We start from the raw sequence: 27,064 nt of genomic DNA on the forward strand, positions 1-27,064 counted from the left end.
TTCCAGGAAGGAAAAAGTGTAGCTGCATTGACAATCCACCGCTTCTACACTCCCTCTAACAAATACGCCCCCCCCCCCCAAAAAAAGGCCTCATAACAAAAAGTTCTCATAACAGCCTGGAGTAAATCTGTGCACAGTAGTCTAAATTCCCCAGGATTACAGGGTATTGACAATTCACTCTTGATCTCAATGCAAGGCGCTTGAACCCACATTGAAAGACCCAAATAGCTTGTGATGTTAAAACTTGCGTGAGGCCATCTCCCTATTGAGGTTTAAGGTTGGCAAGTGAGGGCTTTCTCTGTGTTCTATCAGTCAGGACAATCCACTGAGAAAACAGGACTCTTTTTCTGCCTTTCCCTCCCCATCTTTTTCTACTTCCTTCTCTTTTATACAACTACTGGCTAAACATGTTCCCTTCTCTCTCAAGCTGCACCCATAGTACTATTACAATTTGATGCCACTTTGACTGCCGTGAATCATTGGTATGGAATTATTGGAGCTGTAGTATGGTGAGGTACCAGCATTCTTTAGCAGAGGCAGCTAAAGACCTTGTAAAACTACAAATCTCAGATTTCCGTAGTATTGAGTCATGGCAGTTGACGTAGAGTTAAACTGCATTAATTCTACAATGTAGATGCACCCTCATTCATTCCCCTCTTTTGTTTTCCTTCTCGCCACTCCAAAGCAGTCAGTGTGTGTGTGTGTGTTTGTGGCATTTTATTTTGAAGACAGTACTTTCATCTTGTCGCAACCCTGCACAGCATCAATCAGTATAAACAGCCACTCACTATGCTCATCGTCAGTCAGTCCAGGATCCAAGCCAAAGTAGATTCAAACAACAAACCATGCTGGGATAATCCAAAAGTAGTATTCAATAGTCCATTCCAAAGGTCCCCAAGAAACATCCAAAACTATATGTAATCCAAAGCCCAAAGCCAAGGTCCAGCACACGAAGCCATCTGACAGAGCTCCAAGCTGTAGCAGGTTCCAAATGCTACTCCCAGCAAAGACCAAATCCAAACTGCCACTCTTCATGCTCCATAGCACAAGTGCTCTCACCTGTTGGCCCTTCTCTGTGCCAGCCGGGCAGATCTATGCAGCTGAATAGCATGAGTCCTCAGCTGCAGTCTTTCTGGGATACTTAACTCTGCCTCATTGCTCTCCTGATCCTGCATTAACTCAAGAGTCCCACTTGCCTGAGGCACTTGGTCCTGCACTGCAGGGGTAGTTTCCTCAGTGTCAGGCTGCAGCCGTTGTTGTTCCCTGGTTTCTACTGACTCAGATGCTGGGCCTGGCAACCCTTCACCTGTTTTGCAGACCCTGACACATCCTGAGACTCCTCTTATTCTGAGACACACACACACACACTCCCCAGAAGAGACATTTCAGTCCCAGAGACCTGAGAATTGCAGATGAAACAGGCAGGAGGCAGAATAACTAGTTTACTATGTGTTCCCCACCTCCGTCCTTGTTTCCCCAATCTCCCACACATTCACTAGGCTTTGGGATGGATTGTATTCCAGTGAGACTACGATCCAGAACACATTATTTACCCTTCAGAAATCCTGTTGCTTTTTTAAAAAATAGTGTCAGAAGCAACTTGAGAACATACTGTAAGAGAACTGGCCATCTACAGAGACATTGCCCAGGGGATGCCCGGATATGGGCGTCTTCTCTCATGTCCCCGCAAATGCTGCTGCTAAAAGGCCAAGAGGAGCACACAACATCTTCCCTACTCTGACCTGTTCACTTGGCCTCCATGAATGATTATTATGACTTCCCTTTCATAGTCTCTGTCTGTCTGTCTTTCTATCTAGTACCTTACACTTCAAGCACAACTGGAAACCTAGGGCTTCTTCAAAACAATTTTAAAAAACAGGTACCAATAAATACACAATAGCAGTGCTAAATAATTTTGAAATTTCTTAAGCAATAGGATGTCTTGACTTACAATTCTGGTCAGAGGCAGAGCATTTGGCAGTCCTGCTAAATGTTTGGCAACACTGTGGTATTTCTCATATCTTTATAATGAACAATACTATCATTGTTAGCTGCTGTCTAGAAACTACTAACCTCAGAGTCATGAATTTATTTAGAAAAATGAATGCAATGACAAGATAGATCAGAATATAGGAGAGCCTGTGAACCAACCGCTGGAAGAAACACTGTTTTAATTCAACTATTCTGACTAGAAATCAAATAAGATATTGTTGTGCCACAATAGTATTGAATGGACTAGTAGTAAAACCACTGAATTTCTGCAAAACTGTTACTTCTTGAAATGAGAGTGTTACTCCAAATAAATGCAGAGAAACTACCTAAAGTCAGCATGGCATTAACAACCCATTCATCCAGGAACATTGAGTATCCAGTAAGCCAGTCAGAGAAATTCCAAAAATGTTTAATATTCGGCAAAGTTGTATGCATTAACTAAAAGGTTAGGAGCTGTCCCATTTAACCCATAACATTGTGTCTCTGGCCTCTCTGGTTCAGTGCAGTATTCTCACTAGACCAGTTAGAAACAGCTGGTAAACCGGCTGGGATTTCTGGGAGTTGTAGGCCAAAACACCTGGCCATCCACAGGTTGAGAACCACTGGGATAAACACTCCTTTCTAACTGGTCTAGTGAGAATACTGCACTGAACCAAAGAGGCCGGAGACACAATATTATGGGTTAAATGGGACACAGCTATAACTTGAAGACAAATAAAACTACCAATGAACTACCCTCCCTTCTAGTAGACAATGTGTAGGCAAAGTAAGGAAGACTGGACTCCAGGTTCTATGGTTTTCAGACCAACAAATGCTCAAGAAGGGACATTAAGTCACAACTGTCTGGTAAGCACCTGGCAAGGCTTGCCGTATCAGCCAATCCATGGAAGAAGTCAAAACTATTTGCTGGAGGCAAGGCAACCTCTCCAATCTGTCCAACAACAGGTCCCCTTGCCCCCAAGCATCATGTCTTCCCAATTTAACTCATGTATGGCATTCCCTTTTTTTCTTCCATACCCACCAGTGGTGCCAAAGCAGTGTGAGCAACCAGACCAATAGTAAAAAAGTAGATGCTTCTAAAACTGAATTCTAAGCTCTCCAGAGGAAAACACAAAGCAGTTATGTAGCTCAGATAATATCTATCACATTTCGCTTCATCTGGCTTCAGTATCTTAACAAACTGAAAAAGAGAATGGAAGAAGAAAAGAACAAGTTACAACATGTACTAAAACTCCATTCTGCAGTAAAAAATTACATACTTTTCTGCTGTCTTCCCTAAGCTTTGTCATCCCTGGGGCCTCCATGCTGGGAAAGACTGAGTAAAGCCTGAACCAAGGGAAGGAAGATGTCAGACAAAAGGCTAAACCTTCAAGTCAGAAGCCTGTTTCTTCTAACTGTTCTCGACAGCTTTCACATGTTGAAGAGGAAACCACATTCTTTTATCACACACTGGCCATCGTAACAACAAACGGAAATGGGCAGGGCTCTCTGCTACTGAGCTGCAATTTCTCCAGAGTAGAGGTGAGCAAAAGGCAGCCCTCCAGAGGCTGCAACTCCATCTCTCTTCTTCATCAGTTAGGCTGGCTACAACTGCTGGGATGTGCAGGCTCACAACATTTGCAGGGCCACACAACTCCTACCCCTGCTCTAGACTTTAGAGAATATGGGATCCTATGTGAATCAACGGTAGTTCCAAATCAATGGTGAGTCCCCGTGGGGGCTGCTGCTTCAGGCAATAGGATGTTTTAAAGGTAGCAAAGAGTCATGGATGTTAATATGTTTTACTGTCACAGACAAGGCAGAGATATTTGGATGAGAGGTTGCTAAACGTGGCAAAATGATTGGTTTGGCCTTCAGTGGTGTGTACTCTGACTTAGATGGCCATTTGTTGGTCTACTTAAGGTAGCAAACCTATCTTGGGCTGAATCTGATTATCTTTTCTTTGGCTGGCTTCTCAATCCCTGGTTTAGTTCCCCTGGGACTGGGAAAATAAATGCACCAACTAAATAAAATGTATTCGCTCACAAGTTGGACAAATGGCTGCAGCGCATGCAGTGGGTTAAGGACCACTAATGACTTCTAAGGTGGCACTATCAGATATTTTTGATTTATTTATTTCATACATTTATATACCGTTCTTCTCACCCCCAAAGTGAGACTCAGGGCGGCCTCATAACAGGCAACCATTAGATGCCAAACACATACAATCAACATAGCAATTACAGTTAAAAACAAGTAGTTAACAACAACTCCCACTACAACAAATACTGGCCAGCAGGAGCTTGGAGTAGATCAAAGCCTGTTAAAGTGTGGGTCACCACCCCATTTGGGGTACCTTTATTAAATCTGGGGGTCATAAAAATAGTGTATAGCTTACCACTTAGTGGCTATCTTAGACATTTACATGAATCCAGTAGAAAAAAAAGAGCCAACAGAATATATTCTGTCATTTGAGTCTGCAAGCCAAGCATGCCAGCATGACATGAAAAAATGTCAAGATGCTCTACATCCTCCAGTATTAAATAGCCAACCTTGATGCAATTATGTATGTAAAAATAAACAAACACAAACATCTCATTAGTATAGAAATTTGCTTTCATCTTTAATTAATGGTAAAATTAATTGTTTTGAATTTTTTTATGAGTTATCATCAGTAGGTGTCTGATTTGTATACCTATTTTACATACCTATATAGCTGGAGTCACATAAAATTTTCTCGGGCAAAAAAGGGGTTGCAAGTGGAAATGGTTTAAGAAGCCTGGATCTAGAGCACTGCCCTTTAAATTGTGGGTTGGGTCCTAACCCCAAATGGGGTCCTCTAAACTCAATGTTGAGGTCATGAAAATTTTGGCAAAAGTAAAAGGTTTCTGAATGCCATCCATTTGCACACATTTGTTAGCAAGGTTTAGAGTGGAATCTGCAGATGAAGGAAATGCTTCAGCTAAATTCAACAAAAAGGAAAAACAGCCTGTTTAGCAAGCCTTGCAAATGCTGACTTATTATGTATAAGTGTTTGATTTTTATACCTATCTTATATACTTATATCCCTGGGGTCATATAAACGTTTCTCAGGCAGAAAGGAGTTACTAGTGAAAAAGGATTAGATGACCCTTGTGGTCTCTTCCAACTCTATGATTCCATTAAATGATAAGGAATACCTGCAGACAAATCCAGGTTGAGCCATTAATCCAGCAGTCTTCTTCTTTCCATTCACCTTGGTACGCTCGCAAACTACAGCCCCTCCTGCATTTCCCCAACACTTGTGGTATTTTTGAAGTTACAAATATTTCCCCATGAATACGTATTACCAAAAAAGAAGAAGCTTGTTTTCACTTTCAAGTCTGGCTGATTCCTGTTGTTTCAGAAGAATTTCCCACCCAGGAGGTTAAATGAGTGGTGACCTTTGGGGTTCCTGTCTTTCCCAGTAACGACTGGTATGCCTCATGTTTCTTATAAGTAATGGCTGGATATTGCAAAACCCTGCCATTTTCCAGGCACCTCTGGGAAGATGCAACTTGCTTGTGGCATGAGAGGATCTTAGATGAGGGAAAGGACATACATGGAGTCTTTTTACGCATTTTTGAGGGGGTTTTCATGTCAGGAGTGACTTGAGAAACTGCAAGTCGCTTCTGGTGTGACAGAATTGGCTGTCTACAAGGATGTTGTCCAGGGGATGCCTGGATGTTTGATGTTTTACCATCCTTGTGGGAGGCTTCTCTCATATCCGTGAATAAGGAGCTGGAGCTGACAGAGGGAACTGAACCCGCTCTCCCTGGATTCGAACCGTCAACCTGTCAATCAGCAATCCTACTGCAGCATAAGGGTTTAATCCAGTGGTTCTCAACCTATGGGTCCCAAGGTGTTTTGTCCTACAACTTCCAGGAATCCCAGCCAGTTTACCAGTTGTTAGGATTTCTGGGAGTTGAAGGCCAAAACATCTAGGGACCCACAGGTGGAGAACCACTGGGTTAACACATTGTCCTACCAGGGGCTCCTATTTTTACATTAAGGTCACAACATAGCTTAGTTAGGCATTTGTAATTTGCTATTTCTAAACCGTGTGAGAAACTGCAATTCTGAGTTTAAAAGCAGAAAGAAGCGGGATTTCATGAGAACAGAAGGTAATGCAGAATCAGAAAAGTAGTGTGAAGGAACTCAAGCCAAATACCTGCAACATCTAAGAATACAAAAGTAACTATATCTCTGCACCTGTGATGGAAAGCACTTCTAGAACACTGAGGGATAATGGCATCTCTCTTCTAAGTAAGAATTCAGCTCTCGAGAAGGACTTGCCAATTTTGATTTTTGAAGAAGGATTTGAGGAGGGAGGGCATTCAAGAAAGGAGTCAACATTAGAAGGCTTAGAGGGTGAAGCTTATGTTGTTTTTTTTGGCCAGGTGAAAGTAGATTGGAGGACATCCACTTTTTCTTTTCTTTTTTCTCTTTTCTTTCTTCTTCTTGGCATTTGTTTTGTGTTTCTACTCAGTAATTCTTTTCTTGATTCACTATTTTGACTTTTGATATAATTTTAAAAACTTTCAAAAATAAACTTAATTTTAAAACATTCAGCTTTCCCTGGTAACTTTTTCTTCAGTGCCCAAATATCTAGCATTGTAGTAACGTAAACTATCAGCTGAGCATTTCAAAATGAGAGTTAGGCATCCAAAGAAAAGGGCAAGACAAAGTTATCAAGGAACTATAAGTCCAGCAAATATACAAGTTCGAGGTGTGAATGATTTTCAACATCTCACTCTGCAATGCTAGAATATGGGGACTAAAAATATAATAATGATGGAGCAGAATTTTAATGAAGGACAATACCTCTATTTTGTGTATTCCCCACACAGCACCTAATGGAAATTGTATCAGACCAATAAAGAACATGTGTCTTATTTTAGCTACAATCTACAAAATGTGTATGCAGAAACAGGTAATTACAGGTCTTCATTTTCTTCTCTCTCGCTTTAAATAAGTGCACTGTTCTTATGGTTTTTTATGCCCTTCCCACAAGAAAACTCTGAAAAATGGTGGTAGTGTTTGGGGAGGGCTTCTGAAAAACTTGGAGGGGGGATCAAGTATTTTGGATTATGAAAATGTTTCAACACAGTGGTCATATTGCACTATTCCACTATTCCTTACCTAAAATGATCTCTAAATTTTGTAACGGGGAGGCTTTTATGTTAAACAATACCTGTATACCGAGAAGTCACATAACACAAATCCCAAATGGATGAGCAAGATTCATGCTTCTTACATGGACACTGTCATTTTCACAAGAGAAAGAAGAAGAATGCAGTCTTCTTTCCTTGTGGATTTCCTCTTATTGATCTCTAGCCACAGTCTAGGCATTGGTCAAGTTCTTTCTCATAAGTTGGTGAAAACTCTTAAGCAACCAGAAAGTAGAAATATAAAAAGAGGAAAGACAGTCCTGACAGTTCCTTAGACTTAGCAATATATAGCTCTGTTCTTTATTTAAAAACAAACAAAAAAGAAAACTCAATTAGTTATGAATTACAATGAATTATGTTTTTAAATGTAATACATGATGCAAAAGCAAAGCAAATTAAATTAACCATTTTATGTTCTTAACACAGGAGTAGAGTCATCCACATATAACTAGGTTGCAATCATCCCTCAGCATTAGTTATGATGGCCAATAATGTGGATGCGAATTGCAACAAAACAAAAACAACACCCACAGAGCCCGTACTTTTCCATCTTTGTCCTAAAGTAGCCAAGCGATGTAGGTATGAAAAGGACACACACCAAAAAGCACTGCATTTCTTTTCATTTCCTGCCCAATCTTTAGATATTATGCCATTGCTATTCAGTATTAATAAAAAGACAAAAGACAAAGTCCCTGTTTATACAACAAATTTTCCCAGATAGTAAGGAAGAAAATATGAGACATTGAGTGCTGCAAAACAAAGCAATGTTCCCTCACAACCTTTTTACACAGAATCGGCTATGTTGTGCAATGTAATACGGAAAAGACCAAGGAAAAAGAAGAAATGTCTTGATGAACAATTTATCAATGGAGGCTGTCCAAACTGATTTTTTGCTCATATTAAAGCAATTTTAGAGATTTGATGCAATGGAACCAAATCAGGACACCAGGTCTTCCGCTCCTTTCATACAGTATCTGCTTTTTGAAATGGGACTAACTTTACAACCTCTGAGCCTGTTTCATTTTCATGCCAAAATAAGCAATTCAAAGATGTGCACTCAAGGTTTCATTCTGTGTTGAGGATCTGATCTGGGCCTGTTTTAATTTTCCCCCACCTTTACTATAGGTTTTACCCAAGTTTTGGTTTCAAATTTGCTTGGCTGAAGTCTGCATCACATACGATCTATCATTTCAGTAGATGCACTATTAAATTTTTTAAGAGAAATGTTTTCTTTTCTGACAAGGACAGAGGGTATAATATTATGAATTATCTATAAACACCAATAGTCCTTTCTCAGGCTTTCTTGCAACAACATTTATTTCTTGATATCTATTTTTTCTGTGGTTCGAGGAAGGAAGCAATTGATTCAATTACAGTATCAAATGGACACATTGCAGCTAAAAATACAAACAGCACTTTAAGGTACATAACCTTAAAATAGCCTGAATGTTTTAAAGGAGAAAGGCCTCAAATCCATATTAATATATTGTGTTTTTATTCATTCAGTCATTTCTGATTCTTCATAACCTCATGGACCAGCTCACACCAGAGCTTCCTGTCAGCCGTGCCACCCGCAGCTCCTTCAAGGTCAAGTCAGTCACTTTAAGGATCACATCCATCCACCTTGCCCTTGGTCGGCCCCTCTTCCTTTTCCCTTCCATTTTCCCCAGCATCATTCTCTTCCCCAAGCTTTCCTGTCTTCTCATTATGTGGCCAATATATTTTGGTATGGTAATTAATATTTTATCGTACCAAAAAGGCACAGAAATGAGGGCAAAGAAGTCATGTTTCTTCTGGTGGAAACATGAAGGGACACTCACAATCTTTGGATCAAGCTAAAATAATTATAACAGTTTGAGGCCACTTTAACTCTCATGGAAACCTGGGATTTATAGTTTGATCTAAAAATGTCTGGTATAGAGAGCTGTAAGACACTCCTCTACAGCAGTGCTGTAGTTCAAGGAGGTCCACTAAAGTGATCTAGGAAACAAATACTAATATTGCACTGAACTATACATCTGGAGTCCATAGGATATTGCCATGACAGTAAAAAAAGGTATCAAACAGCCATAATAGTATGGTGCAGAGACACTGTCATAACATTGTGTTATCACTTCCTAACAGTAGCTGCCATCCTATGAAGTTATCACCACGGTTGCTTTGAGTCCCACCGTGGGAGAAAAGCGGGGTAGAAATAAATAATAATCATAAAGACCTCGGTCGGAGCACACCACTAAAGACTTCTAAGTCATGTTAGGAGATACAGTACTAAGAAATTCTCTCCAGGATTCTTGGTTGCTTCTAAGCTAGTATGGCTAGTTTTAGCTGGGAATAACTAACACAGCTCAACCCCAGCCAAATAACCAACTAACAAGCACAAGCAAACCATAACTACATAACAATCTCCTGTATATTGCAGCCTGGCCCTTGATAGTGTAGCCACTTGCAATAGAACAGGGGTCCCCAAACTTTAAAAGTGAAGGGCCATGGTCCCCCTGACTGCTGAGAGAACTTTAATTGTGAATCAAGTGTCTGTATCAAACCAGGCTGCTTCTAGATATCCAGAATTCCCCTAATTGCAAAAAGAAAAGGAAACAAAGGTTTCTTCTAAATAATTAGGTATGGGTTGTTCACACACAACTGCAACTCCTAAGGCAGCTTGCGGTAAAAACATAATTGCTAAATTGATTCGCATTTTGGAGATGTATATTTAGCAGCAGAACTAGATTATATGCTCTTAGGACATGAACACAACATAATGTTTTGAGGAGATCAAAACTTAATACTTGCTATTTTTAATTAATGATAAAATTAATATCTGTACCCTATGAAATTGCTTTAAATAATTTGTTTTCCCAACAGCTTCTATTTTGCTTGATTTGCCTTAGCAACTTGAGTGACTAAAGGGTATATTTTCCACTGCAGTTACTAAAGTTACCCGCTGTCAACCAGCCACAAACCCCAAAGAGAAAATTAGTCATTTGCAAATCATGAAAAGCCTCCTTTATGCAACATGAGCGGCTCTAAAGAGTCTTTCACATGCCAACTTCAGAAATAATGTTCAATTTAGCTATTTATTTCAGCTGAAAAAGTGGACGCATATAACAGCCAAAATAAAAACTGGGCAAGGTCAGTAAAATGAATAACATGAACAAAAGCTCTCTTGTGGGCTCTTTTTTCTCTTTTTCTCTGGAAACAACTAGCAATTCTTGTGCGGCTACATAGACAAAGCATGCTGTGGGGCAGGGATGGGAAACATGTGGACCACCAGATGTGGTCAGACTACAGCTCCCATCAGTTTTAACCAGCTTAACCAATGTAAGGATATGAACTGAAGTATATTCACAAAGGCCCTCAATTCTGCTTAGGCAGACATTTATGTACGTCTGCTACCGTGTTTCTCCGAAAATAAGACAGTGTCTTATATTAATTTTTGCTCCCAAAGATGCGCTAGGTCTTATTTTCAGGGGATGTCTTATTTTTCCATGAAGAAGAATTCACATTAATTGTTGAACAAAAAATTGAACATTTATTATATACTGTACAGTAGTTGCCATTACAAACCAGCATAACCAGACAAACTGTGAATCCTATCAAGAATTTCTTGTTACCACCATTATTTCCATGCACAACAATCTATGGTATATACATTTACCAATCCAGCATGCACTGGTGTTCTGTTTGGCAGGCGCTGGGCATGCTTCCAAACAAAAACTTTGCTAGGTCTTACTTTCGGGGGAGGCCTTATATTTAGCAATTCAGCAAAACCTTTACTAAGTCTTATTTTCAGGGGATGTCTTATTTTCAGGGAAACAGGGTATCTCCCAAATGTTTGACATACATTTCATTTAGATCAACAACATCATGACCCAATTCAATCTAATGGTAGTTTAAGTTTTTATGTATTACTATTAAGTTGAAGAAACAACATTAGGAAACTCTGGTGTTGAAAGAGGCACCTCTTCTGACCTAGTTTCACAACAAGAGCAACAGGCTGGTTACCAAATTCATATTTTAAGACAGTTTTGTCTCACATGAGCCAAAGAGTCATAAACCTTTAATAAATAAAATTCTATATAACATTCCTTGTAGCCGCTATAATATATCAACTATTTAAATTAATTTTATACCAAAAAGTAGGAATTTGAACCTTAAGCCTAAATCCCAACCAGAGAGCCAGCATGGTGTAGCGATTTGAGCATTGGATTATGACTCATGGAGACCAAGGTTTGAATTCCTGATCAGCCATGAGATGCAGAGCCAACCTTACAAAATGGGGCCACAAAGTGGAGCCCACGACATGCAAGTGTAGAGAAGATCAAACTACAGACCACCTACTACAATGCAGCCTGAGTCTTGCCACATGCACAATGGAAGACCTTCTCACAGCAACACCAGAGGCACTCCAAGTGGCCAGCTACTGGTCAAAGGACATTTAGCCTAATGCCAAGTTTTTAATTTTGTTTGTGTTTTTAAATACATTACAACTGCACCCTCGGTTTTGCTTCTGACACGATAAATAAATCAACAAATAAACAAACAAATAGCAACTCTAGGGAGACATTCTCTCTTCTTATTTGTTGTAAAACACAGAGCAGCATCCTTATGCAGCTTCACTAGATCTGTCTTCAGTCTTAAAGGATACCTTAAGGCCAAGGCCGAAGATGCGAGAAACCACTGTTTCTGTGGTCTCACTCGTTTGTCAATGCCATTCATAGTGTTGTGATAAAACCTGGCTCTTCCACTGCGCCTTTGGATAACCGAGCCCATAGCCATAGTAGTTGCACAGGCCATCTCTTTGACTTGAAACATTGCACTATATTCCTCTGCCCGAAAGTATCTTAGAATATAATATTGTATTTTAGTTCTAGTGGTCCCTCCAGGCCATCCTTTCCTCCATCCCAGTGGTCTTTTTTTCTTTTTTCTTTGCAGATTCATATGTTATTTGAGTGATTATATTCCTTCTGCTTATGTGATTGTTTTAGTCAATTGTTACGTTTTGTTTTTGTTTTTAATTCTTACAGTGTTTTATAGTGTTTTCAGTGTTTTATTGTACAATGTTTTATGCTGATTTTATATTGGAAACCGCCCTGAGTCCCTTTCGGGAGAGAGGGCGGTATACAAATAAACTTTTACTTACTTACTTACTTACTTACTTACTTACTTACTTACTTGTGGCGAGAGCCTGTAAATTTTCCCATTTCACATCACTCTGAAGTGTGAACATGGACTTCTTTTGAAAAAGGGACTGTGTTTATGTAATACTATTTCTCCATTATGCCATGTCAATGCTCTACAGGTTTCCCCTGTACAATTTCTGTTGTCACCTCGAGACACAGAGTATACCAGGAAGGTGACAGAAGGAAGAGCAACATTCAGTGACTTTCCGATATGTCCAAGTCCTGCTTTCCTTATCTAATATTGCTTCTTATTGGTGCCACCAAATCTTACAAGATTCAGATATGCATAAAGGTATAGGCTAAGAAATGCATAAACCTCCCAAAGCAACTATCAATGGTCTCAAGTCAAGACATGCCTCTCACTAGACCTTGGATAACCACATCACTGCCACACCTCCAGGCCCATTTCTCTTTAAATGCCCTGCTATCTTGTCCAGGGACCAGGGAGGCAAATTAGTATCTTTTTGCTTATTTATTTATTTATTTATAGCATTTATATTCCGCCCTTCTCACCACAAAGGGGACTCAGGGCGGATCACATTACACATATAGGCAAACATTCAATGCCTTGACATAGAACAAAGACAAGACAAATGCAGGTTCCAAGCTGGCCTCGAACTCATGACCTCTTGGTCAGAGTGATTAGTCTCAGCTGGCTGCTCTCCAGCTTGCGCCACAGCCTGGGCCCTGCTTGTTCTTATGCCTGTTTTGTTTTAGCCCAAAAAGGGACTATTTAAAAATTAGGAAGTGAACTGGAAGCCACTTCTACTATACTTCTACTTCAGTTTTAAAACTACTTCCCAGAGCCTAAAATAGCGCAAAAGGAGGGACATAACATTCTCCCAGCATTACCAGGTACACAGCATAGGGGTATTTTGATCAGAATTTCTTTTAATTTAAAAAATGGGCTGGGGGGGGGGGTTGAAAATCCGACTTGGGAGGTTACACACAACCTGTGAACCACACTTTCCTCACCCTTGCTCTTTACTTTGACTTATTTATTTTTCTTAATGTAAATATGCTTACAGCTCAGATTGGGTTGTCAAAGGTTTTCATGGCCAGAATCACTGGGTTGCTGTGAGCTTTCCTGGCCATATGGCCATGTTCCAGAAGCATTCTCTCCTGACGTTTCATCCACATCTATGGCAGGCATCCTCAAAGGTTGCGAGGTTTGTTGGAAACTAGTCAAGTGGGATTTATATATCTGTGGAATAATGTCCAGGGAGGGAGAAAGAGTTCTTGTCTGTTTGAGGCAAATGTGAATGTTGCCATTGATCACCTTGATTAGAATTGAATAGCCTTGCAGCTTCAAAGCTTGGCTGCTTCCTGCATGGGATAATCCTTTGTTGGGAGGTGATTAGCTGGCCCTGATTGTTTCTTGTCTGGAATTCCCCTGTCTTTAAGTGTTGTTCTTTATTTACTGTCCTGATTTTAGAGTTTTTTAAAAAATACTGGTGGCCAGGTTTTTTTTTCATTTTCATAGTTTCCCCCTTTCTGTTGAAATTGTCCATATGCTTGTGGATTTCCATGGCTTCTCTGTGTAGCCTGACCTGGTGGTTATTAGAGTGGTCCAGCATTTCTGTGTTCTCAAATAATATGCTGTGTCCAGGCTGGTTCATCAAGTGCTCTGCTATGGCTGACTTCTCTGGTTGAATTATTCTGCAGTGCCTTTCATGTTCCTTGATTTGTGTTTGGGCACTGAAGCAGCCAAGCTTTGAAGCTACAAGGCTATTCAAGCTAATCAAGGTGATCAATTGCAACATTCATACTTGCCTGGAACAGACAAGAGTTCTTTCTCCCACCCTGGACCTTCCACAGATATATAAACCCCACTTGCCTAGTTTTCAAGAAACCTCACAATCTCTGAGGATGGCTGCCATAGATGTGTGCGAAACATCAGGAGAGAATGCTTCTGGAACATGGCCACAGAGCCCAGAAAACTCATAACAACCCAGCTCACATTGGGTTAAATAGATTTCTTGTGTGATTAAAGTATCTTTAATTGGTGCCCTCAACCCACACACATTGCAGAGCCTTGATTTTAGATGTTAGGGCAATATGATTCGGTGTGAGATTAATGCAGGGTCTAGTCACACTGCAAGATTATAACATTATGATCCTGCTTTAACTACCATGGCAACATCCTATAGAATTCTCAGATGCATTGAAGGAGGAACTCCAAATCCCATACAATGGAACCATGGCAGATAAAGTTGATTCATAGAGTGATAATCCTGCAGTTTGAAAGGGCTCCGCATCACTGGAAAATACCACTCTTACCAAGTGAACCCCCATTTGAATAGTCTGCTCCAGAATTCTGGAAGGAAAAGTAACTTTGGGAGATATAATTTTTTAGGCATTTTAAAGGATTTTAGGACAGACAAAACAAATGTTCCGAATAACAGAATTCAGTTAATGAGGTTTCCCATGAAGACATTCGGATATTTTACTGCACCAGTGTTAAATCACAGTAATATATTCCACCATTTAATATTGGTGGTTCATAATAAACAGCCCAAGGGAATATTATAAATCTAGCAGCAGATAAAAATGAAAGTCATTAACTACTGCAACAACTACAAAAACAGCTTTCAATTCACAATAAATACTCCGATTCTCAAAACCACACAGTTGCCAGAACAGCAAAGGACGCAAACTCTTAAAATTTCATAAAAATCAGCTGGTTTTGAATTACAATCCTCCCTGTTCATAGTTATTCAGAAACTGAGTTCAGCAGAGGCTATTCACTAAGTAAATATATACAAGATTGCCCTATCCTTACAGTCTAAAAGGCACAAATAGAGGTCGAAAGGGAGGAACATGCCAAGTGGAAGGTACGTCAAAGCAAACACTTGTCAGGACCACCTTCCACCTGGAGATCTATGTCCTTATTGAAAAAGACTATGCAGATCCAGAATAGGTTTCTACAGACACTTATGGACCCACTGCCAAGACTCTACCCTTGGAAGACAATCATACTCAGCTATGAGGGATTGCTTATAGCAGCATTTCTCAACCTGGGGGGGATTGCGAGGGGGATTCAGAGGGGTTGCCAAAGACCAGTATTTTCTGTTGTTCATGGGGGTTCTGTGTGGGAAGTTTGGCCCAATTCAATCATTGGTGGGGTTCAAGGGGCTCTTTGAGTAGGTGAAATATAAATCCCAGCAACTGCAATTCCAAATTTCAAGGTCTATTTTCCCAAAACTCCACCAGTGTTCAAATCTTGGCATATTGAGTGTTTGTGTCAAGTTTGGTCCAATTCCATCATTGTTTAAGTCCACAGTGCTCTCTGGATGTAAGTGAACTGCAACTCAAAAACTCCCACCAAACCCTTTCAGTATTTCCTGTTGGTCATGGGAATTCTGTGTGCCATGTTTGATTCAATTTCATTGTTGGTGGAGTTCCGAATGGTCTTTTATTGTAGGTGAACTATAAATCCTAGCAAGTACAACTCCCAAATGACAAATTCAAACCCCCCCCAACCCCACCAGTATTCAAATTTGGGTGTATTGGGTATTTGTGACAAATTTGGTCCAGTGAATGAAAATACATCCTGCATATCAGCTATTTACGTTACAATTCATAACAGTAGCAAAATGACAGTTATAAAGTAGCAACAAAAATAATGTTATGGTTGGGGTGACCACAACATGAGAAACTGTATTAAGGGGTCGTGGCATAAGGAAAGTCGAAAACTACTGGCCTATAGAGATAGTAATGCATTTTTTGAGAACTGAATTCAGACTACTTAGGATTGAGGTGCAAAGCTGTAATCCTAGAGCAATATACAAGATTGAAAATTCCATATAAATTAGGCTCTACCATTTCTAATCAGTTGCAGACAAAGCCTCACTCTAACTTCACAAAGCTGTATGAATGCATTTCTTAAAAGGCTTCAGATATTTCATTAAAATCGACAAGACATTTTTAAATGAGCATTTCCCTGAAACATTTGAAATCTTTCCTTGTAGGTGGTACTATCATTTGAATACTTTATAAACTATAAAGCAGATTGTCCCTTCTTGAAGTGTACCTCTAAGTTTTTTTCAAGTTATGGTGACCCTATGAGAGTGCTTTCATGGCAAGAGTTATTGAGAGTGGGGTTGCCTTTGCCATACTCTAAGGCTAAGAGCATGTGTCTTGTCCAAGGTCACCCAGTGAGTTTCCATGGCCAAGTGAACATTTGAACCCTGGTCTCCAGAGCTGTAGTCCAATACTCAAGCAAATACACCAGAATGGCTCTTTTAAAGCAAATTAGTTTTTTCCAAATATTCCAGTACACAGATTCCTTTAAAAAAAAATTGTTTTGTTTTCTTACCTCTTGGGTTGATTCTTTTCAATTCTGCCTCTCCTTTGATTGTAGCAAGAAAGGGAACCTAGACAAATGCATGAATAAGATTTTAAAGCAGATGCACAAATGCATGTTTTGGTATGATTCATTTCTCCTTTTAAGCCTATACTTGGTATGCTGGTCTGGAAGAGGAGAAGTCAAATGATTATTTCGTAAAACTGGATTGTTTCAATGACATTTGATTCTGGAAACTACAATGGATGCAGTACGAAAATGGCTGTTATGAGAACATTCATACCCATGGAATTTCTTACACTAAAGCAAGAATGGGAATCACATGCCTTCTAGATCACTGGTTCTCAACCTTCCTAATGCCTCGATCCCTTAGTACAGTTCCTCATCTTATGGTCACCCCTAACCATAATATTATTTTTGTTGCTACTTCATAACTGTCATTTTGCTACTGTTGTAGTGTAAATTTCAATACTGGTGGGGTTGAAGGGAGGATTGATTTTGTCATTTGGGAGTTGTGGTTGCTGGGATGTATAGTTCACCTACAATCAAAGAGCATTCTGAACTCCACCAATGATGGATTTGAATCAAACTTGGCACACAGATCTCCCATGACCAACAGAAAATACTGGAAGGGTTTGGTGAGCATTGACTTTGAGTTTTGGAGTTATAGTTCACCTACATCCAGAGAGCACTAGATGTAGGTGCTGGATGGATCTGGACCAAACTTGGCACGAATACTCAATATGCCCTAATGTGAAGACTAGTGGGGTTTGGGGAAAATAGACCTTGGCATTTGGGAGTTGTAGTTGCTGGGATTTATAGTTCTTCTACAATCAAAGGGCATTCTGAACTCCACCAACGATGGAATTGAATCAAACTTGGCACACAGATCTCCCATGACCAACAGAATATACAGGAGGGATTTGGGTTCCTGAGACCATCAGAAATATATGTTTTTGATGGTCTTTCATGACCCCGCTGAGACTCCCCTCGTGACCCACTCAAGGGTCCCAACCCCCAGGTTGAGAATAACTGCTTTAGAAGCTGTTGGCCTGCATTTGCTGGCATCTCTAGTGAGCATATCCAAATACTAAGAAATGCTGGGAGTTGTAGCTAGATGCTATATGAGAAACAATTCAATGGATACCCTCTTCAGTGGCAGTCAATACCCTCCAACATTTCACAGATGAAAATTGGGATACATGTGGACAATTGATACCAAAATACAGCTAAGATGGCGAAGTTATTAATGAAAAATCACACACAAGCTTGGAGTGGTTGTAGGGGTTTGCTTTTGCCTGAGTGGACTGGGAAGAGCAAAATTTCACCCCCAAATCTTCCCTTCCTCTTGCTGAGCATAAGCTATTCTTGCACGTTAAACTCGGTTTGCAGCAACTCATGGAAGCTGAGGACTTAAGGGGAAAGTGGGAGAAGGAGAGAAAAACTTGGACATTTTAAAAAGAGCTGAAAAAGTGGGATGACAGGGGATTAATTGGAACTGTATGGAGTTCAAGGATCTTACAGTTAAGACAAATATAAATAAATGTAATTACAAATAAACATTCAGGTAGGTAAAATCATTAAAAATAATTAAAATACTTCTCCATAGAATAAAAACACATTTTAAAAGACAAACCTAAAAACTACAACTAGAAATACCACATTATGACAAAGACTTGCAGTCAGTTTGGAAAGCTTGTCAGAAGAAAAGATCTCAGGGTCCAGGTGGCTCATATGAGAGAACATAGTCCTTTAAGATCAGTGGTTCTCAACCTGTGGGTCCCCAGGTGTTTTGGCCTATAACCCCCAGAAATCCCAGCAAGTTTACCAGCTGTTGGGATTTCTGAGAGTTGAAAGGCCAAAACATCTGGGGGGACACAGGTTGAGAACCATTTATCTAGAATAGTGGTTCCCAATCTTTTCTGACCAGGGACCACTTGACAACATTAGTACCAAAAGGGTTACAAATGAGTTTTTGGTCAACTTTAGATTCGGTTTGGTTATTTAGGGTGCTAATTCAGAAAACTGCATTGGATAGACAACATAAGCCCTAGTTTCTGATACAGAACATATGCCAATCAGTTGTGGCCATCTGTTTGCTCACAGAAAACCATATTTAATAATCTAAAGCTAATGTGGTCTATCCAATGCAATGGTCAGCTCTGCAGAAAGGAGTGGAAATAAAATAAAATAAAATAAAGAGGAAGGAGGTTCACGGACCGGATTTTCGTTCTTGCAGCCAACTGCTGGCCTGCGGCCCACAGGTTGAGAACCCCGATCTAGAAGGTAAGAATGGAGAAACTCTTAACCACCCTCTTTTTCATTTACAACAAAGACAACAGATGTTATGATCCACCAGCTGGGTCAGTTCACAACTATGTTTGATAGATCACCATCATGTCCCCATCTAGCAAGGTTTGCAAGCAAAAGTGCTTGTAGGACAGGAATGATCACATTTCTCTTGTGTAGCATGCACTAAACAATTAACTAGAATTGCTGCCACTGTTATCCACTGGTGTGATTTAAACATGCAGTATGAAATGTACAGGCAGTCTCTGAGTTACAAACATCCAACTTACAAACTACTCATAGTTAAGAACAGGGGTGAGACAACAGGAAGTGAGAGAAATCTACTCCTCAGAAGGAAAATTCACTCCTGAAAGAGTTATCATGGGGAAAAGCTGTCTCCACTGAAGCTTTATTATCAATCCTTCTTTCCACAACAAGCCATATTTTTTTCAAAATCCAACGGGGACAGAAAGCGACGTGACATTTTCTAAACAGGGGCACAGACAGAAAACAAACACTACAGGGGTCTTAATCCTTTCCTATGCTATCAAAAGTTGATATCTATCTATCAGCTTTGGATAGCATAGGTAAAGATTAACACCCCTGTAGCATTGGTTTTGCTGTTTGTGCCCCTGTTCAGAAGATTTAACTGCACTTTCTATCCCTGTGACAATTAGATAACTGGATTTTGAAAAGTAAGAATTAACAACACTCTAGTGGCATTGGTTTTGCGGTTTGTGCCCCTGTCCAGAAGATTTCACCTCACGTTTTATCCATGGGCTTGTTGTGGAAGCAAGGATTGATGATACCACTTAAGTGGAGTCACCTTTTCCACATATATAAATCCTATAAATCCATGATATACAGAGAAGTTTGGAACCCATTCTCCATAGCTATCAGCCTAAAAAAGACTACTTTCCTATTGGCAAACATTTTCTGTACCTTTTAGTTAGTAGTTCTTGCAGATTCACCAGACACCAGGCGTAAAGGGCTTTGGCTACTGCTGAATAGCTGCAGTTGTTTTCCTTATATTCCTTCAGGTTAAGGAAACTGGTAGCAACTCCCCATGTGCCAGAATAATCTGAGTCCTTTCCCAACCCAGATTTAGCTAATTAACTTTAATAATTATTTAATGTATCTCTTGTTTTCTCAGCAGAATCATCAAGCATCGATCACTGCCCAGTTCCTAGGGTAAGGTTTACTATAAACATGTTCTGACCTGATGAAGAACTGGTGGAGTTTGAAATCCTGCAAATGTTTTTAAACAGCAAAACAGATGTCTTCCCGTGAAATTTACTTCCATGCTTCCATAAGTGACACACTCTCACACCCTTTTTGCTGAATGAACCATATATATATTCTTTTTACACCAAATCATTGGGATTTCTAGAAAGGGGGAGGGGGCAGCTTCTCAAACAGGGGCCTCTTACCTGTGTGTGCTCTTTCTGCTGCGTGCTACTCAAACATTGCTAAGAACGTTTGCCGAAGCCAAACTGTGCAGATGCTGAATGATGCCTGGCAGCAGCCAAACTGCTCCACAGGCTTGGGTCAGTGCCAAATCCCTTTGGAAGGGAGAAGGTAGTCAGTCTAAAGCACATGTGGAAGTGGAGGTTCACATTCTCCTCACTGATGTTCCGGCTTGGATGTCCTCCCTCGCTATGTTTTTCCTTTCTTTCAGTGTGTCTCCTCGACTGCAAAGACCTTAAACACCTCAAGCTGAGCTTTTAGGAATGTGAGCTTTCCCAGACAAGTAGGTCAGCCAACTGGTTTAACTTGTTATTGCTGCATTGGCGGAGATCAGAGAGACCTGTTGCCCATGTCCGCTGAGTCCTCCTTCCCTGAAGGCTCTTCATATGCATCTTGGATGCTTTTGCAGTGGGAGTGCTGTTACTGTATGCATTCAGTCTCTTTTCAATCAATGGCGAACCTATCACAGAGTTTTCTTGGCCAGATTTGTGTGGGGAGTCTTAAATTCTGTGTCCCATTTATCCTTTCTAAAGGGCAAATAGTTCACAAATTGCAGCTGCAGTGTCGTTTTAAAAAGTGTTCCTCTGCCATTTCCTAAACTACATTGCCACATGCACCTGCAGGGCATTCAGTCAGCTCCATCAGTTCGGAAGGCTCCTTCTTTTCTTCTGACAAACTGTAGCCTGAAAGCTGCTTATCTAGAAATCTCAACAGGTAAAGCCTTTCCCCTCACTACAGTGATTCAATTCTGGTCTGTAAAACAGTATGAACCCAAGGTTAGGCATGCTATTAGATCCAATGAAGTCAATATGCTAGCTCTGTACAAAAGACTGCATGGAGGAAGAAGAGAGACAAACTTGACCAGTTTGCCATTGCCTCCATAAACTACCTCAGCGAGGCCTGGTAAGTGAAGTACTTCTCGCATCATTTTGTGATCAAAAGTATTAGATAGATATTAGTGAGGTAACTGTGCAATACTTCAAAAATGAATACAACAGGTTTTTGCTTGCCAGATAATCTGTTTATACATACCCTGTTTCCCCTAAAATAAGACATCCCCAGAAAATAAGACCTAGTAGAGGTTTTGCTGAATTGCTAAATATAAGGCCTCCCCCGAAAGTAAGACCTAGCAAAGTTTTGGTTTGGAAGCATGCCCATCGAACAGAACACCAGAGCATGCAGGATCGGTAAATGCACGTACCATAGAGTGTTGTACATGGAAATATTGGTAGTAACAAGAAATTCTTGATAGGATTTACAGTTTGTCTGGTTACGCTGGTTACAGTATATAATAAATGTTCATTTTTTGTTCAATAAATGTGAATTCTTCTTCATGGAAAAATAAGACATCCCCTGAAAATAAGACCTAGCACATCTTTGAGAGAAAAAATTAATATAAGACACTGTCTTATTTTCGGGGAAACACGGTAGCTCTGTCTAGCATCTATTTGAATCTCATCCAGTTAAACTGACGTTCTTCTCCATTTTAATATTCTGTACTAAATTAGATTATTCTGCTGCGAGATTCCGCTTTCTCCATTCTTTTTTTGCTTACCATCCAGTCGAATTAACTTTTTTTCTGTTAACTCAAACTGTCTTGCTTGCTATTTCCTGACATTTTGTTTGATTCTAATCCAGGCATGGGCAAACTGCGGCCTTCCAGGTGTTTTGGACTTCAACTCCCACAATTCCTAACAGTCTGTTAGGAATTGAAGTCCAAAACATCTGGAGGGCCGAAGTTTGCCCATGCTTGTTCTAATCCAATGGTTCTCAACCTGTGGGTCCCCAGATGTTTTGACCTCCAACTCCCAGAAATCCTAACAGTTGGTAAACTGGCTGGAATTTCTGGGAATTGTAGGGTGTAACACCTGGAGAGCCACAGGCGGAGGACCACTGTATGTAATCCAAAACACACACACCTTTTAAAATGTTTCAAGTGCTCTAGTGCAAACTTACTCCCTCATAGATCAAACCCTGGTTTCCAGAGTGAATACAATACGCAAACCACTACATTGCTTGTCTTCTGCGAACACATCTCACCTTTTAAAATCCTTCAAATCAGCAGCCGTCCCTTTGTCTCAAAGCAGGCGGATTCTACAACTTAGCTGTGAGCTGTGTGAAATAGTACTACTTTTATCTGCCCTGAATCGTCCACTATTGAGTTTCACTCTTTTCCAAGCTAAAAAGCTCCAGCAAGTGTAACCTTTTCTCGTGGTGTTGCTCCAGTCCCGCACCTGCTTCATTCCCTGTTCTAGCTGAAAACACTGAACATTACCATTCCTTTCCAATGGGAAGGAAAAGGACCTTTGAACAGAGAAGTCTACTTTGTTTCAAAACCCAAGAAGAAATAGGAGGGTGGGGATTTCTTCATTTGCCAGATAATGAGTCACACCTATATTTCAGGTTATCTGATAGTAAAGAGAACCCTCTCATGTCCAACGGAACCTGATGGTCACCCACCATTACTGAAGCCTGGGAGGGAGTCTACACAGCAGTGCTACTCAAAGGGATGGTCTAAGGACCGCATGCTATTGGCTGGTGGTCTATGGAAAGTTTCCAGGAAGAAAGAAGGGATTGCATTCAGTGAGCAGAAATATACTTCTGACCATCGGCCTATTCTTGGAAGAAGAATCTGTTCATTCCACACATTAACAGCTTTATGAAACATCAATCTACATAATTATATAATCAATTAAAACTGTCCCTTAGAACTGCTTCAATTTCAGCTTAACCCAAAGCTTTCTTTCCAGGCTGGTGTAAAGAAGCATAAGACTGCAACACAATGCCAAGTTTTGCTTGTTGCTGTTGCCTCTATGTGTACAAGTTTCTTTTTCTTTTCTTTTGAGGAATGTTTGTAACAACTTCTTGGATGTGTAGTAGGGCCCTTTTAACCGTTTTAAACACCTGGGATGTGATTCATTGAGGTGGTCATATGGTTTGAAGGGCAAATTTTTCCTCCTTGAATTTTTTTAAAAAAACTTTTTAAGAGTCATCAATGTATAATGCAAAAATGCTATTTTACTAATGTACCACAGGACTATAACTCAAAAATTAAAACAGAGGAGGATGAGGAGAGAACATGGTAAGAGCTGTTCAGCAATGGAAATGCTACCTCACAGGAAAGTGAAGCCTCCTTCTCTGGAAACCTTGAAACAGAGGCTGGATGGCCATCTGTCTGGGGTGCTTTGATTGTGTTTTCCTGCATGGCAGGGAGCAGGACTGGTTGGCCCTTGTGGTCTCTTCCAACTCTAGAATCCTAGGATTTTAATATTGTTTTGAGACATCTCCGGATTGTAAAGAAATACAGTTGAATAAATTTGACAACTGACGCCACGAACTGCCAGAAAATAGCCTGGAACAACAGGATCTATACACAGAGATACACAAGCTTCACGCCAAGGACAACGCCAACAGATACTTCAGCCTAGTGAACTTTTGTCCTATCTGGAAGAACCCTTTGATCATGCAGAATATAACAAAAGCTAGAAAACACCGGAATGACAGCATCCATATGTTGACACATATGCTGTACAGTGTAAGAAAATGCTTCAGAATGAAGCCGATGTTTGTCGCCAAAAGACAATATCATCGCAACTCATATGAACAGATCTGAGCATATATATTTTTAAAATTTATATACTGTAATTTTATATTGTATTTAATTGTTTAACTGATTTTATGTACTGTTGATTGATTTTGTATAGGCATCTAATTGTGCCAGTGTTGTAAGCCACCCTGAGTCCCTTTGGGTGAGAAGGGCGGGATATAAATATTGGAAATAAAATAAATATATAAATAAATAAACTTACAATCTTTGCCATTATCCTGGGTTCTTTTAATAGTAGAATACCACTGTTTTATTTTAGCTTGTTGTTTATTCGTTCAGTAGCTTCCGACTCTTCGTGACCTCATGGACCATCCCACACCAGAGCTCCCTATCGGCCGTCGGCACCCCCAGCTCCTTCAAGGTCAAGCCAATCCCTTCAAGGATACCATCCATCCATCTTGCCCTTGGTCGGCCCCTCTTCCTTTTTCCTTCCATTTTCCCCAGCATCATTCTCTTCATATTTTAGCCAATCTATTAATATTCAATTAAGTAATTTTCTTATCACATAGATAAATACATCTTGCCTGCAGTACTATAAATACTGACCTGGAAGTGGGCACTAAACACATAGGGAGGACTTCTTTTCTCAGTTTTCCCCTGACGTTAAGTCCAGTCGTGACCAACTATGGGAGTTAGTGCTCATCTCCATTTCTAAGCCGAAGAGCCAGCGTTGTCCGTAGACACCTCCAAGGTCATGTGGCTGGCATGACTGCATGGAGCGCCATTACCTTCCCGCCGGAGTGGTACCTATTGATCTACTGACATTTGCATGTTTTTGAACTGCTAGGTTGGCAGGAGCTGGGCCTAACTGCGGGCGCTCATTCCGCTCCCAAGATTTGAACCTGGCACCTTTTGGTCTGCATGTTCAGCAGCTCAGCGCTTTAACGTACTGTGCCACCAGGGGCCACACATAGGGTCACACTATTTGTATTAAGTCATTTGACATGCAGAATATTCAATGCCAAATGTTTACCACAAGTAATAACTAATGCTGGCAGCTAAATATAGAGAAAAGAATTGTTTGCAGTACTAGGAATGTGTTTTATAGACTACCTCACCTCTTTGCTACAACTCATTTGTGGTATGCTTGTGTTCCCATACATGAAGTGAAAATACACCTCAAATGGCATTTGGCTTTGGATTCTGGAATAGACAGAAATTTCTTAATTCAGACCAATGGTATGAAAACGCTGAAGAATTATAGCAAATAAGAGTTGTCCCATAATTTTCTAGGGAACTATGCAAAATCCCCTAAAAGTATTTGATCCGATTTTATCTTGAATGCTGAATAGGGTCAGTCCTGGTTAGTACTTGGATGGAAGACTGTTAACTAATACCAAGTGCTGCAGGCTCTATTTCAGAGGAAGGAATTGTCAAAACTATCTCTAAGTGCTCTTTGCCTAAGAAAACTCTATGAAATTAATGAGGTTACACACATACATTCATGCCATCACAGACTTTACTTGAGCTAAACATCTTACAGCTGCAAATTCTAACTGGAGTCTCTACAAAGGCACATGAAAACTACATACAGATGTTGCCCCTTTACACCTGCAAACCATTTACCTTAATGCAGTTGCTAAACGAGTAAACCTTATTTAACGCAATGAGACTTATCCCTCGGTAAGCATGCAATAAGATTCCTTTGTATAAGGCAGCCAACCAACCAGATCTATCAGGAATAAAAAGATGCACAAGTGGCAAAAGCTATGTTTTCATGTGGAGATGGGGTGGTTTTAAAAGTATTTTAATTAAAAAACAACGTTCATTGCTTTAATGACGGAAGAAGTTTCCTGAATTAAGGAAAAAGTAGGCAGGTTAACTCTCTTACCTACGTTGCACAGGAATTACTATTATCTTAGGAAAGGCAGGATTTTTCTTTCATGGTCCACATTTAATTGAGGCATAACTCTATTCTCGCATGGCTTGGAAGTTCCTTGTTGAGTTACACACACACACACAATACCCAATGTTAATAATGAAAATCAATTCTTTCCTATATATACATACTGAGCACTTACCTTGGAAGAGAAAACTCTTGGGCTTCAGCAATGCTCGATCCAGCAGGTGCCGGGAGTTTGATATACCAAGCTAAACTTTGTCCTCAGCTGCTGCCTTTCCCTCTGGGAGTCTGTTCTGTTGGTGGTGATATCTCCCTGTGGACTATATAATTTCATTCCAAACAGGGAGGAAATGTAAATCAATTTCTTATTGCATTATCTGTTGATTATAGTAAAGCAGACAGTAACCCTATCACTGCTGACAGGAAGTGTGGTCTTCGGCCGTGCCAAATTCCTCTTGTTAAGCTTGAACTGGGTGCTCTTCCTCCTCTAATGGGTGAATACAAATCACTTGATTTCTTTTTGCGTCCTAATAAGCTGAAGGGTTGGGAACGCCTGCTCAGTGTGCTCAGCAAGACTGTTTATACATTTCAAAGCAAAACAACCCTGGCTTGCTTCCTGTATGGGCAAATGCTTGGGAAGGGTAGAAGAAATTGATAAAACTGCAAGTCACTCTTCAGACTTAAAGGGTATGTACTTCAGAAAAGAGATAATCTTTTGCTTGCATGCTAACAAGCTAAACGAAACATCTTTTTTGTTAGTGTGAGCTGCAAATGCCCAAGAATGGGGCTTCGATTATCTGGAACTCATTTATACTTCAAAATGATAGTGACAGGATTCCACTTTAATAACCTTGGGCTCATTCTTATGGATGAGGGGCAATTAGAATTACCAACTAGAGAGTTCTGCTGGTCCTTTCCCAAACTACAGATACCAGATAGACAGCCATGGCAGATATAGTGGAACCACTGTGCTATAATTGAGTAGAATGAAAGGGCACCTAGGCACACACACACACACTCCCTATATAGGAATCGTTTTCCCTATTAAGTGTTTTGTGGCTGCTGGCAATATCATGATGCCTGATAATTTCCAAGAGAGAAGTACCCCTTTCCCTCCTGAAAGTACAGAAGCACTCTAAAGGTCAAGTTGGGAAGGGATTGTGTGACCCTCAGATGTCATTGAACTGCTGCTGGGAGTTGTAGTTCAATAAC

At 40.3% G+C, this 27,064-nt stretch overlaps 1 protein-coding gene across 15 annotated transcripts in view; it reads right to left on the reverse strand.

The window, feature by feature from the left end:
• The window catches only part of unc13d (unc-13 homolog D), a 66,834-nt gene extending 40,442 nt beyond the window's left edge, over positions 1-26,392 (reverse strand). For 2 of the 15 annotated variants that reach the window (XM_062973973.1, XM_008104406.3), the window contains exon 1: positions 3,252-3,408. In XM_062973973.1, the coding sequence (XP_062830043.1) occupies positions 3,252-3,296 (45 nt within the window). In that variant the 5' untranslated portion in view covers positions 3,297-3,408. Of the gene's footprint in view, positions 1-788; positions 1,033-1,059; positions 1,203-3,251; positions 3,410-5,150; positions 5,269-16,658; positions 16,717-18,282; positions 18,360-18,866; positions 18,926-19,877; positions 19,960-20,365; positions 20,614-25,840; positions 25,865-26,030 lie in introns of those variants that run through there. The other 13 variants (XM_062973962.1, XM_062973965.1, XM_062973964.1 and 10 more) reach the window with 13 other exon arrangements.
• Positions 26,393-27,064: the final 672 nt, after the last annotated feature.

Source organism: Anolis carolinensis, chromosome 2 (genome assembly GCF_035594765.1).
Source record: "Anolis carolinensis isolate JA03-04 chromosome 2, rAnoCar3.1.pri, whole genome shotgun sequence".
Classification (NCBI taxonomy): Eukaryota; Metazoa; Chordata; class Lepidosauria; order Squamata; family Dactyloidae; genus Anolis; species Anolis carolinensis.